General features: G+C 39.2%; 1 protein-coding gene across 1 annotated transcript; it reads right to left on the bottom strand.

Annotated features, from left to right (window-relative positions):
- Positions 1-363: 363 nt before the first annotated feature.
- LOC122326456 (multidrug and toxin extrusion protein 1) lies at positions 364-7,243 on the bottom strand. The gene is made up of 17 exons (XM_043221344.1): positions 6,946-7,243; positions 6,412-6,513; positions 6,262-6,330; positions 6,039-6,187; positions 5,802-5,844; positions 5,653-5,697; positions 5,408-5,505; positions 5,146-5,243; positions 4,445-4,558; positions 4,286-4,353; positions 3,399-3,507; positions 3,194-3,269; positions 2,852-2,921; positions 2,461-2,593; positions 1,873-1,967; positions 1,722-1,800; positions 364-1,637 (listed from the first exon to the last, which is right to left on the bottom strand). The coding sequence occupies exons 1-17, from the start codon at positions 7,126-7,128 to the stop codon at positions 1,405-1,407; spliced, it is 1,764 nt and encodes a 587-aa protein (XP_043077279.1). The 5' UTR covers positions 7,129-7,243; the 3' UTR covers positions 364-1,404.
- Between the last annotated feature and the right edge of the window lie 5,914 nt (positions 7,244-13,157).

The following is a 13,157-nucleotide window of genomic DNA, read 5'->3' as shown; positions in this document are numbered from 1 at the left end:
AGATTAAAGTCTAATTCATTATGTAAGTCTTCATTTTTATAAGTCACCTAATTTCTAGCGATTATCGTTGATTTGATGACAGAGACTGACTCTGCATTTAATAGCAAATATATATATAGTATTTAATCTCATCAGTATACATTACTCATCACTCTATACTCCTATTTGATACTGTTTAGTGTGTTGATACTGTTGCAGTACACATTTTGCATTTAAGGTAAAAAAAACATTTAGAATAATCAAAGGAAGAGTTCACCCGCAAAAATGAAAATTCTGTCATCCCTTATACTCATCCTGAAGTGCTGCTCAAACATTCTTCAGAATATCTTCTTTTTTTTGTTCAATAAAGGAAAGACACTCATGCTGGTTTTATAACAATCAAACAATCATTTTTATTTATATAGCGCTTTTAACAACACAGGTTGCATCAAAGCACTGTGCAAGTAATTAACACAATGCAAGTAATTAACACAATTTAAATTTTTGGATGAACTACCCCTTTAAATACAGTATCAAGCTGTACACAATTTGTATGCATTTTCAAACAGTTTAAAACTAAAGATATATAGCAGTCTAAAAATATATTAATGTGCTCATGTAATCCCTCAGGCATCCATCTCTTTGGTGCTCGAGACTTCTCGATCTATAATCAAACAATGCATATACCCCTATTTATTGGACACTTTCAGCATATTACACTTGCATGAATGCCTGTCTACAGCATTATATGGCACACACTTTTCTGTGTGATTCTTCAGTAATCAGTTCATAATAAGATTCAGTTGAGTCAAAAAGGTTTATTTATAAGGAGTCCTTGTTATACATATTCCCTGTATTTATTATTATGATAACAAATAATTATGGATAATTGCATGCAAGTAACCCTAAGCCAAACCTAATCCTATGCCTAACTATATAAGAACATGTAGTTGATTAATCTTATAATCTTAATATTATAGCTGTATTAGCTGTATTGTATTAGTTGTACACTGTATAATTACACTGTAATAAGGACAACTTAAAATAAAGTAGCCTGATTTTCTTCTAGGTAATCTGCATATCTGGATAAGGTCCCTTAGATGTCCTTCATCGGAAATGTACTTGACAAAAAAAAAAAAACAATACTGATAATAAAAAAATAATTCTCAGCTATTATTGAGAAAAAAAAAGAAAAACGCTTCCAGAAATGTTTTACTTTCACAGTGCAAGTCCATGACACATTTAACACATATCTGATACCAGAAATTGCAAAAAGGCTGCTTTGAATTAAAAAATAAATAGAAAAATAAATAAAACATAATCATCTACTTGAAATACTATTAACGTTGCTTAGGTGACAAGGGGTTGGTGCATTTCATAATAAAAAATAAGTGGTTTGCAGACAAAGTTCTGTATTTATTATGCTCATCTGAGAAATCCAGTAAGCACCTCATTTAACACGATCCCTCCAGCTAGTATAAGCAACATGAAGAAAATTGCAAGTCCTCGACGAATAACAAGCTGTTTGGTGGTCAAAAACGCGCCAACAGTGATCTTTGTGCCATCATCTGTTATTCCTGTTCCCTCACTGAGCCCTTCCACATCTGTGTTTGCATCTATTTGGCCTTCTTCATTTTGCTGGGATTTCTGTGGTACTTCTGTACAAGGACAAAGGACAATGTTATCAGTCAACAGGGAAAGTCAATTTTGTTAATTTTTCATGCACCACAGAGAGTAAATACCTTCTGTGCAGCCCTTATTTTCCATAGCGTAAGATTCATCTTTAGCCTTAGGTGCTTGTACGCCTGCTCTGATCAAGGCCTGAAAATAAAAATATATAAGTCATTATCTACTAAAACAGAATGTAGATGTGGATTAAGAAAATAGACACACCTCTTGAGTGGCTTTTTTCCAGTCCAGTTTGCAAATGAGGATGATAAAGAACAAAGACTGTAGAAAAACACATCCAAAAAACCCAATCCACAGTCCTAACAATCAAGAGAAGAGATAAAAAAGACTGAAGAATGCATTCAGCATGGCAACTGAGTTTAACCATCTAAGAAACATGTACTCCTAGGCAGTTAAAAGTAGCCAAACACAATTTATTTTTTCAATTAAATGAATGTAGTATGTTTTACGTAATGTTTGTATTTTAAAGGGGATTTCAATAAAATAATGTAATAATCTTTTAGAATTTATCCCCTTCACGTTGCTGTCCTTTTTTTCTGTATCATTGTATCCCAAAAAAGTGTAAATACAAGGTTCTGTAGCGAAGATGGCACAGACTGATATTATGTGCTGATTGTTTTTTGTTGCATCAGCAGCCAATAAGCTTGCTGCTCACCATTCAACTACTTGGCCAGTGTTGTAATTGTAGCAGCTGTAGCAGATTGCAGTGCACTTTCAAAAAGCATGTTTCACCATATACAACTATTAATTTATGTGATTTCCCAGGCATGAATGTGTTCACAAGAGACGTACCGATTATGCCCATGCTGAGAGCAAACATCAGAGACACCCCAGTTGGGAATCCCACAAAATAATATCCTACAATATTACAAAGAGCACCGAGCAGCTGCTTTCCAGCACCTCTGACAATGCCACCTGTAATGCCCTGAAGATACAAAAAGTATTTATATATATATATATATATATATATATATATATATATATATATATATATATATATATATATATATATATATCAGAGAATATCTGGTGGATTACAAAAATAAAGAGAGCAAATTAACTCACTTTTAACACTTTTACTAAACGATGGCATGTCATGCAATTCAGATATACTGGAAAACAACACTTTTTTTCTAGTGCAAAAGTAAATTATAAGTAAAAAATTGGAAAAAATAAATCTTACCGCAATGGCATCAAATAGATGAAAGAAGCCATACATGATCATGACCTCTGATACTCTGAGCACTATTTCCCTGTAGATAGATAGTTTAGTACACATATCAAATATTCATTGTTGAATGTTTTAATAGTCACAATTACATATTCCCTATACGATACCAAAATGTAGAAGATGGAAATTCTTTACACAAGCTGATATACTGCATGTTGCACTTTCTTCTTTTTATATGAATAGAAGTGTACCTTCTTGGTATTATATATACTGTTCTTGCAATATACTCAATATCCAGTGTAAAATTTTGCATTGCATTTTAGTGCAATGACAGTGGTTTGTGTAAACACTTACTCTTCTGTGGTAAAGATGTATCCTATAATATCTTTTGTACTTCCAATTAAGGTTGCAACCACACAAGAAACAAGCACTAGACAAAAATAAAGCACACCATGAAGGTAAACCAAAAACAGTAACCATAAACCAATAACTATATAAATGTAAATTTTTACAATAAACCATCAGTTATGACAAAGTTGCTGTTGAACAGATCACGTACGTCCACAGGCTAAAGATACTTTGGCAGACAGCTTGGCTTGTTCTGTGTTTCCAGCTCCGAGTGCATTTCCCACCCTCACACTGGCTGCCACTGCAAATCCCAGTGGAAACTGAAAGGTGAGAATAATAAAAATAAAATATAATTTATCACAGATGTTCAAAACTTGTTGCTGCTGTAAGTATTTTTTTTATTAAAATAAGTCCGCTATTTCAACAGCATTTTGTAATTATTATTAAAACTTTATAAATTGTACATGTACAGTATTTCAGTTATTTCTGGGACTAGATTTAATAATCTCAATAAAGAATGAGTTACGTCTGTGGTTGCTTGGCAACTGTTACAGACTATATGTTAAACCTCACACAAGACTCTTTCCTATGAGGGCAAATCTGCATCTTCAGTAAAGTAGTACAGGTTATGCAGCAGCTTTTCATACAAATATGCAAGAATACTGCTGTCAGGATCTAATACTTTGAACATTTGTTCAATTTGATATATTACATTGAGTTGTTTTAGAGAAAATAAATAAAAAAGGTTGGTGTATTTAGTTACAATGTATGACCTGGTTGCTGTTGCACCAACCCATGTATCTGTTTTCACCACCCACACAGATGATAACAAAATAATATTTGTAAATGAGAAATGATACTTCAAGTTAGGTAAATAGTGAATGTGGAATAAGAGAAATGTGGTACTTCTTAGTTCTGCAGTTCTGCAGTTCTGTCAACAGGTTACAGTTTCAGTTTATATTTTATATGAACGTAATGCTAATATCTTGACCTATTGACCGATAAAGATGGTGCTGTTGGGTCTGAGAAGACCTGTGAAATCAGTATACTATACAGTTTTGTATTTGTTACAGGTTAAATCAACAATTGTACACCTACCATATATGCAATAGTGGCCAGCTCATACACAACAGATTGGGCTCCCAGCTCAGTCTCACTGATGAGGCCTACAACAATACAATAAAATACATCAAGATCAAAAATATATTCATGACTCAAACAAATTTAATGCCACAAAAACAATGACATATCGCAAACCTGCTAGGAATCCACCAATCTCATATGTCCACCACTCCACACATAGCATGAGCATGCTGGGAAAAGCCAAGCGAATGAAGGCACCCCATTCCTGCAGACAGTCAAGAGACCAGCCTAGGAAAATTGTAATTTTTTTTTTACATGGGGAAAAATACACATATTTAAAACATTTATATATAAGACCAGTTAACAATAAATCAAATACCAAATTTATTTCTTCAATAACAACAAATATTGCCAAAAAAGATATGTTGTTGCAAGTACTAGTTACTAGGTATGTTATAAAATGAATCTGGTAAGACATGACTCATCAAAAACGTTTCAGTGAACTCTCTGGCACATCATCTCAAAAAGTCACATAGTGAACAACTTTCTGGTCAAATATTAAAGAAGAAAACAACATACTTTGCACTGAGACATAAAACTGTTAAATATTTCTCCAAGTGATGTAATCACGTTTGAAATATTGATACAATGTTAACAAGATGTGCAATTCATGGAATAAAAAAAAGATTGAACTAACATTTAAACAATTCAAAACTAGCTTGTAATGAAAAGGCATTTGGTAAAAAATACATTTACCAGACACATTGCTCGACTCTTTGATGTTTTGCATGTCATATTGCACTATAAACCAGCAAATCTTTTGTTTCATAGATCACAAACCACATGCTCTCTTGAAATCTAAATAAAATAGTCACCATCCCATGTTGCTTTATGCAGTCCCTTCCAGCGGATGTATACATAGAGAAACACAGCTAAGGAATACTGGGAAATAGTGTTTGCAGCAGCAGATCCTCTGTGAGTTAGAGGAAATAAGAGAGAGCGAGAGAGAGAAAGAGAGAAACAATAATAATTATTGTCACCTTATCATTACTTTTAAGCCTTGGGTTAATCTGAAATAAACAAAAAACAAACTAAGATCCATGAAGCAGTATAAACAGAATCTAAATAGTTTCTTACGGCACACCAAGATCAAGCAGATGAAGGAAGACATAGTTTATTAAAGCATTGATGATGTTTCCTGCTGCTCCTGTGATGACCTGAGGCCAAATAATACCCTAAACAAAACAAGGAGAAACAGACAATTATACTGAAAACTAAGTATAAGGTGGCAATTGCTGGTTACCACTTTTAACAGTTTTGGGCTATATATGAACACTAAACTAGACACAAAATATTAATGGAAACATATTGACTGGATTTACCTGATTTTGAAGATACCTTCCTTGGAGCTGATACATAAAAGCAGCCTGAAAATAGTTTTTAAAAGTCATTACCTACATATAGTGGAACAGCTTTCAATGCATGTATTATTCAAAATTATAACATTTAAAATATTTAATGTGTTACTCACAGGCAGAGCGGGCATGAAAATTTTCACATAGAGTTGGGCCAAACTGTTTAAAGTGAAAGAAAATAATGACACACAGTAAAAAGTCTTGTTTGTTCAGCTTGTGTTTAATACTTACATCAATTACTTTTTATTAAAATATCCTGACAACCATTGTTGAATCAGCAGATTCAGGTAGGTTTTGCTAAATAGGGACATTATTTAATACATAATATCCAGTAAATGTTGAAAGTGTATTACCTGGCCACACTGGGACTCTGTCGGACAGCCAGCAGGATGGGCTCGGTGTTAATGAGCAGCGCCCAGCAGGGAAAACAGGCCAACAGGAGGATGAGAATCCCTCTCTGTAGTATCACACCCACCCGCTTCAGATTATTACTGCCAAACGTCTGGAGAACATAATTCAATTCAAATGACACCCGAGTACAGATTGCACTGACATTACTGAACATTCACATCAGACCTGAGAGATGAGTGTATCGCATGCAGACGCCAGACCAGAACCAATGGAGATGCCAGTCACATTAATAACCTGTGAGAAAAAATGATGCATTTACAAATGTAATGAGAATTTTAATGAACTCCACTATAACAAAGTAATTAGTGAACTCACAGCAATAGCCAGAGCAACACCGGCCAGTTCAGTTTTTCCCAAGTGTCCACAGAACACAGTGCTGATGAAGCTGATCAGAAAGATCATCAGCTGAGATATAAACTGCACCAAGAGAAGAAACATTTTGAGGATGTGATAACAACCACAAGACATTGTCACTTTTTTCAGTGTTAGAACTACAACATTGTATGTTTGATTTGACATGTGTCCTATTATTGAGACAAAACTAATTTTAGCCACTACTGACCTTTGATAATTTTAGAATACTTTGCTAACTGTACTTCAATTAAGTTTATAGATGTGTTTATATAGGCATATTTATAAACAGACATATGAATAGATATATGAATATAAATATATGATATAAATATATGATATATGAACAGATAATTTTCTATTCAAAGAAATTAAAATTTTGATCTTTACTAAACGGTTTTTTTTAAACACTGAAATAAAATATCGATATCTGGTTAGTTGATTAACTACAAGCAAAGTTTAAAGAGCCTTTAAAATCTAAACACTTTTCACACTTACCACTGGTCCAGCCAGTTTTAGCAGCTCTACAATTTCTTCTTTATAATTCACCGGTAACAAACTCCGGAGTTTTTTTCGACATCCTCCACAAACAACCTGTGAACTTGACGCTGACTGATTATCATCACTTTTCTCCGGTTTTGAGTCCCAGTTTATCTGGGTTACTGTATTAATACTGTCCATTTTTGTTTAACTGACACAAAGCAGCTTATATTTGGTTATAATGCAGGACAATATCTGCATGAAAGATATTGTGCTAAAGGTCCATTGCAGTGAGGTGTCAGGGAAGATCTCTAAAAGTAGTAGTAAGTTTAGCCCTGCCTGCTGAACTCCACGAGGTTATTACATAAACAGAAGTAACTACGTGCTCGGGTCAGGTTTCATTAAAGGGGCGCCAACATTTAAACAGATATTCAACTAGAGACCATAGAAACGAGCTTATCACTAAAACATATATCATATATTAAACATAACTTACTAAAACATTCGTTTGTTATTTTATATATTTTTATATATATATATATATATATATATAAAGTAAAGGTACTGAAACCAGTGTAGATGTTCATTTTTTCATGTTAAAAGTCATGAAAACAAGCATCTAGGGATTTTGTTTGTATTATTAATTGTTATTAAATATAAAATGATTTTAATAACATAATTGTAATACTGTCTAGTTGATATAATTCAATAATAATAATAATAATAATAATATTAATAAAACATATGTATGACTATGTTTCAGTTAAATGACCGAACACAACACACATGACCAATACACATGTGTATGTTAGCTGTAAGGCAGGCAAATAATTGGAACCCACTTCTGTAGACAGTTACAAGACAAGCCTAATGGTGTGAGTGAGAGAATGACCTTAACAAACGCTGTCTGAAAGCATTATGTACTATACTTGGATGATGCTGATCATGTGTCAAACCTCTCTGTGTTGAAGAATCTTTATCTAGATAATTCCTGTGAATATCAGTGTACACCATTTCACACAAATGTATTATTTTTCCTTCGCATTTACTTAATCTACTATATTAAAGAAGAAGAAGAAAACAAGAACAAGAAGATCTATGCATGCATATAAAACCACCTGATCTGTCCTGACTCATCAGAAACATTTTCACTCAACTGAATCATCTTCAAATAATTTGTCACACAGTAAACTAAAGTCTGGTCAAATATTAAATAAATTAGATCATACTGTGCATGAGAATTAAAACTGTTAGATATTGTTACTCTTAGTTTGGGACTTCACTGGCAAGGTACATTTTTTTAAAAAGTCAATAATTAAGTTAAGAAGTAAATAAATGGAATGATTATATTCTTATTCCTTATTTATTTGTTGAAGTTTAGTTCTCACAGACACAAATTACTCTCGTTTCAATATTTGTCAAACAAAATCAGCTACCACATAGAACACATGCAGAATATCAAACATAAACAAAATAAAACAATTCAACAAACAAGCATACATGTCTATAAATCTACAAGAAAATGTAGTGAGAGGATGTAAATGGCATATGAGCCAATAAGTGGTCCTTTGTAGATACTCATTAGCTTTAATTTAATTTTCATTTTGCTTTAGTCTGAAAAAATATTTGTTTTTCATTAGATGGCATGAATAAAATTGATAAATTCTAAAAAATCTTTCAAATTCTAAAATGTTTTTTTTAATATATGTTTTAGTTGTTTTATTTATTTGATTGGCTGCTGGTAGCTTTCTTCCATTAAAAACATTATTTGCCGGTTGGTAACAGACCCATAATGAACGGTCTGGTTAGAAATGATTATCCCATTTATTGTCACCACAAGATTTGGAGGTGTGTGTGGCTTTCTACAGGAAGAGATTTAAGAAAATATATAAACACAATTAGCAATAACAAATATAAGTAGAATGGATATAACAGCAATCCACACAATGTATTAACATAGGCTACAACAATTAATGAAGTCAAATGTGAGAACAAATGTGCCATTATATGAGAAAGTGCAATAAGAGAAACTACTCTTTTGACATCTTTCAGCATGGAGAACTGAGATTCAATCAGTCTGACTAGCAAATTAGTGTGTATAAGCCAAAGGAGTATTACCTCTTGAAAATGAGTGATATATATCAAATAAAACATATGATGTATAAAGGAAACATAGATGGTCTTGTGAACATAACAAATATGAGGTAACTAAACATATACACAAACATCTATAAAAGGTACTTCAGATTAGCAGTCATATATATCAACTTATATACATTCGGGTAGGGCAAAGGCATAGACAAAGTATAGATTTTGAGAGCATTCAGAATTTTATTATACTGAACCCTGCATTGAAAGAAAACATGTAAATTAACAACAACAAATATAGTGACAAGTACAAAAAGAGGAAAAAAATAAAATGTTCCAAAACATTTTTACTCCTTTTTTTTCTTTTTGGGGTAGATATTTACCACAACAAGCTCCAATAACAGTGTAATGCACAAGCTCTGTTACAGCTTAGACAAATTGGGATCTCGCTTCGAGAGACCAATCTACTTTGAGTGTATCTAAATGAGCCAATTGAAGATTGGCATGTGCTAATCGCATCCAGCTGCCGCTGATCACAGCGCGCGCATATTCAGGTTTTCGCTGAGGAGCCGAGCTAGTGACCCGGCCCCTTCAGCAGAGGTGCAGCACCGAGGCGCCTTCTTCAGGGAACGAGGGTTGCATACGTAAACGAGACATTCCCTTTCAGTCGGTCACTCTGAGTCACGTCGGATGACCGACGAATTGGGATCCCTACCAAAACGCCATGGACGCTGCCTCTTCCAGTGTCCTGTGGGAGCCCACAAGCCCCCTCAGTCTATCGGCGTAGGCCGGGGCTCGACCACAAGAAGCCAGCTACTAAACACTACCCATTCGTAAGACTGGAACACTGGGAAACGTCCCACGTTCTAGTGAACAGGGACGTGCAGAAGTCCAGCCTTCCCGTAGGAGGTCTCGGAACGAATACGCATATGGACAGTATTTCAGTTTGCATATGGAAAATTGGAGGTGATTGAACCCTCTTAGAAGGGCAGAAGGTCTGCCGGGGAAACACGGGGCTCTAAGGCTATGCAGTGGAAATACACACATAAAGTCCTCTTGGGGTACTTTTCATGGCTCCCAGCCCTCCCCGGTTCTCACGGATTCATCAAGAGGGCCTGGCGCCAGATGCTCCGCAACACGAGGCACCACGAGCCACCGCCCAGGACGATGCAACACTTGCTGAGTGTGCCCGCAACCTGAGGGGGGCAGGGCATACCCTGTGCTTGGTACCAGGGTAATGGCGTCCACTATCCAGTGAGCCATCCTCTGCTTGGAGACGGCACTCCCCTTCTGCCGGCCTCCGTGACAAACAAGAGCTGGACTGAGGTCCTAAAGCTTTGTGTCCGGTCAACGTAGCATCTTAGTGCTCGGACGGGACAAGCAACGTCAGGGCTGGGTCTGCCTCCTTCAGGGGCAGCGCTTGAAGGTTCACCACCTGGTCTCTGAAGGGGGTAGTGGGAACCTTGGGCAAGTAGCCGGGCCGTGGCCTCAGTGTTACCTGGGAATCTGCGAGCCCAAACTGTAGGCACGAATCGTCGACCGAAAAAGCCTGCAGGTCCCCTACCCTCTTGATGGAAGCCAATGCGAGCAGGAGCAACGTCTTCATAGATAAAGAACTTTAGCCCAACTGCTGGCAAAGGTTCAAACGGAGCCTACTGCAGTGCTGTCAGCACTACAGACAGGTCCCAAGAGGGTACTCAGGACTCAGGCTTCTCTCAGGAACCTGATAATCCGGCCATGCTTACCCACAGACCTTCCATCTATGGGGTCATGATTTGCAGCGATTGCAGCCACGTAGACTTTAAGGGTGGAGGGAGACAGCCTTCGCTCCAACCCTTGCTGCAAGAAGATAAGCACGACTGATAGGGCAATTCCGGGGGTCTTCGCCCTGAGAAGAACACCACTCGACGAACAGGCTCTACTTCAAGGCATAGGCCTGTCTTGTGGACGGCGCTCTAGCCGAAGAAATGGTGTCAACTACCCCTTGAGGTAGGTCACCTAGAGCCTCCGCATCCCATCCAGGGACCAGACATGGACTTTCCCGATGTCTGGACGCGGGTGCCAAGGGGTGCCCCGTCTCTGAGTCAGAAGATCCTTCCTCAGAGGAATCGGCCAATGAGGGGCTGTCGCGAGGAGCACAAGTTCTGGGAACCAAGTCTTCACCAGTAGGGTACTACTAGCAAGACCTGCTCCTTGTCCTCCCTGACCTTGCACAGTGTCTGTGCAAGAAGGCTCACTGGGGAATACATACTTGAAAGGCCCCACGGCCAGCTGTGTGCCAGTGGGCAATGGGAAGTCTCTGGAGAGGCAAACAGGTCTACCTGAGCGGCTCGGAAATGTTCCCAATTCAGCTGAACCGCCGGGGATGGAGTCTCCATTCTCCAGGTAGTGCAGCTCGCGACAGCTCGTTGGCTGCCTGGTTGCACACTCCTGAAATGTTAATGGCGTGACGCGACCTCAGAACTTCTGACTCGATAGGAGGAGGAGGTGGTGGGCTAGTTGCGACATACGACGGGAGCGTAGACCACCTTGTTGGTTGATGTACGCAACGGTCAGTATATTGTCAGGGAGAGCCCGAAGGTTAGGACTTGTACTGGTATGCTTGACCTTCGAACGCGAACCTCAGGAAGGGCCTGTGGCGAGGAAGAATTGACACATGAAAGTACGTGTCCTTCTGGTCGATCGCTGCAACCAATCCTGGGGACGGACGCACTGAATAGGCGTTTCTGTGTCAACATCCTGAACGGGAGTGCTCGATTCAGGACTCGCAGATCCAAGATCGGTCGTAACACACCGCCTTGGGCACTATGAAGTATGGGCTGTAAGCCCTGACTTCATATCGGCTGGAGGAACTGGCTTTATCGTGCCTTCACTAGAAGGACAGCAATCTCTGCATGCAAGACAGGGGCACCCGCATCGTTCACTGACATATAGCGGATCCCACTGAACTTGGGGGGATGCCGGATGAAATGAATCATATAGCCAAGTCGAAGGGTTCGCAGGAGCCACCAGGATAGCCTGGGAAGATTCAACCAGGCATCCAGAGACCGAACTAGCAGCTCGAGCGGAACCACCGACGTGCAGGCGATGGGGCAGCGAGGGGGAGTGCAGGGACCCGGCTCGGGCGTCTCGTGGCCGGTCCGAAGCGGGGTCTGAGTGTGTGCAACTCTTACCTGCATCCCCGCAGAAGTGAGGCGGGTAGGCCGTTGGTTCGTCCTCCCAGTCTTCCCACTGCTGCATATTAGCCCAAGAAGAGAGCGCAAGTGTGGTGCGGAACTGGTCCGCTCAACTCCTCGCTCTCCCTGGGGACCCAGAGACAGAGGAAACTGCCCTTGTCAAGGTTTTAGGTAGCGGCAAGATTCTCTGCCCGGCAGAGCAGCTCCCTCCATCCCCGGATCTGAGGGCCTCTTGCACCTGCGCTTTCCTCCAGGTTTGGCAGGAGCCAGCGATTGACTTCTGATCATCAGGGGGAGCCCAAGAGGGTACAGCTGATACCCCACGTGAGGGTCCAGACTGAACCTTTTGCAGCTCCACTGGTTGCAGAGTTTAAGCTTTGTGTCACAACCCGAAATGGAGCCCACCTGTCTGCAGCCAGGAAGAGAACCAAGTCGAGCAAACACAAGCTCCGCCCCCTTTTTTCAAGGTGACAGAGCCCGCCCATCACTCCAAGATGACCAGCTCCCCGCAAGGAAATGATTCATCCACAACCGCCACCTCAGCGTGCTAAGCCCAGGCACACAAGGCAACGATTGTGACCATCACCTAACACCAGGTAACAACCGCATCCAGAAACACACGGGTGTACGTCGTCTGAAGCAAGACCCACGTTGTCTTCCAAGACGCGTAGAGTTTGCCAGACGTAACGTCGTCTTTAAAAAGACGCACCCGCGAATGCTCTTTTAGTGCTGAGGCAACAGGGGATAGCCGTTTTGCACACAAACAGGGGGGTAGTGCAGCCTGATTGTGGCAATCCACTCGACGCAGGAAAACGACCTCCTCTGAAACGCCGTACTCCAACAGTCGTAGATCGTCTTTGGAGCTGAACAGTCACGCTCGGCTCCGAAGCGAAAAGCTGAATATGCGCGCTGTGATCGCTGGATGCGATTAGCGCATGCCAATCTTCAATTGGCTCGTTTAGATAC

This window comes from Puntigrus tetrazona, chromosome 21 (genome assembly GCF_018831695.1).
Source record: "Puntigrus tetrazona isolate hp1 chromosome 21, ASM1883169v1, whole genome shotgun sequence".
NCBI lineage: Eukaryota > Metazoa > Chordata > Actinopteri > Cypriniformes > Cyprinidae > Puntigrus > Puntigrus tetrazona.
The sequence above is the reverse complement of the archived record's forward strand: the minus strand, read 5'-3'. Positions and strand labels throughout refer to the sequence as shown.

Excerpts from the sequence above, each read along its gene's own strand:
- LOC122326456 (XM_043221344.1), bottom strand. The coding sequence starts at position 7,128 with ATGGACAGTATTAATACAGTAACCCAGATAAACTGGGACTCAAAACCG. Across the intron at positions 6,188-6,261 it reads GCGATACACTCATCTCTCAG|ACGTTTGGCAGTAATAATCT; the intron begins GTCTGATGTGAA and ends TATGTTCTCCAG. Across the intron at positions 1,801-1,872 it reads GGAAAAAAGCCACTCAAGAG|GCCTTGATCAGAGCAGGCGT; the intron begins GTGTGTCTATTT and ends TTTTATTTTCAG.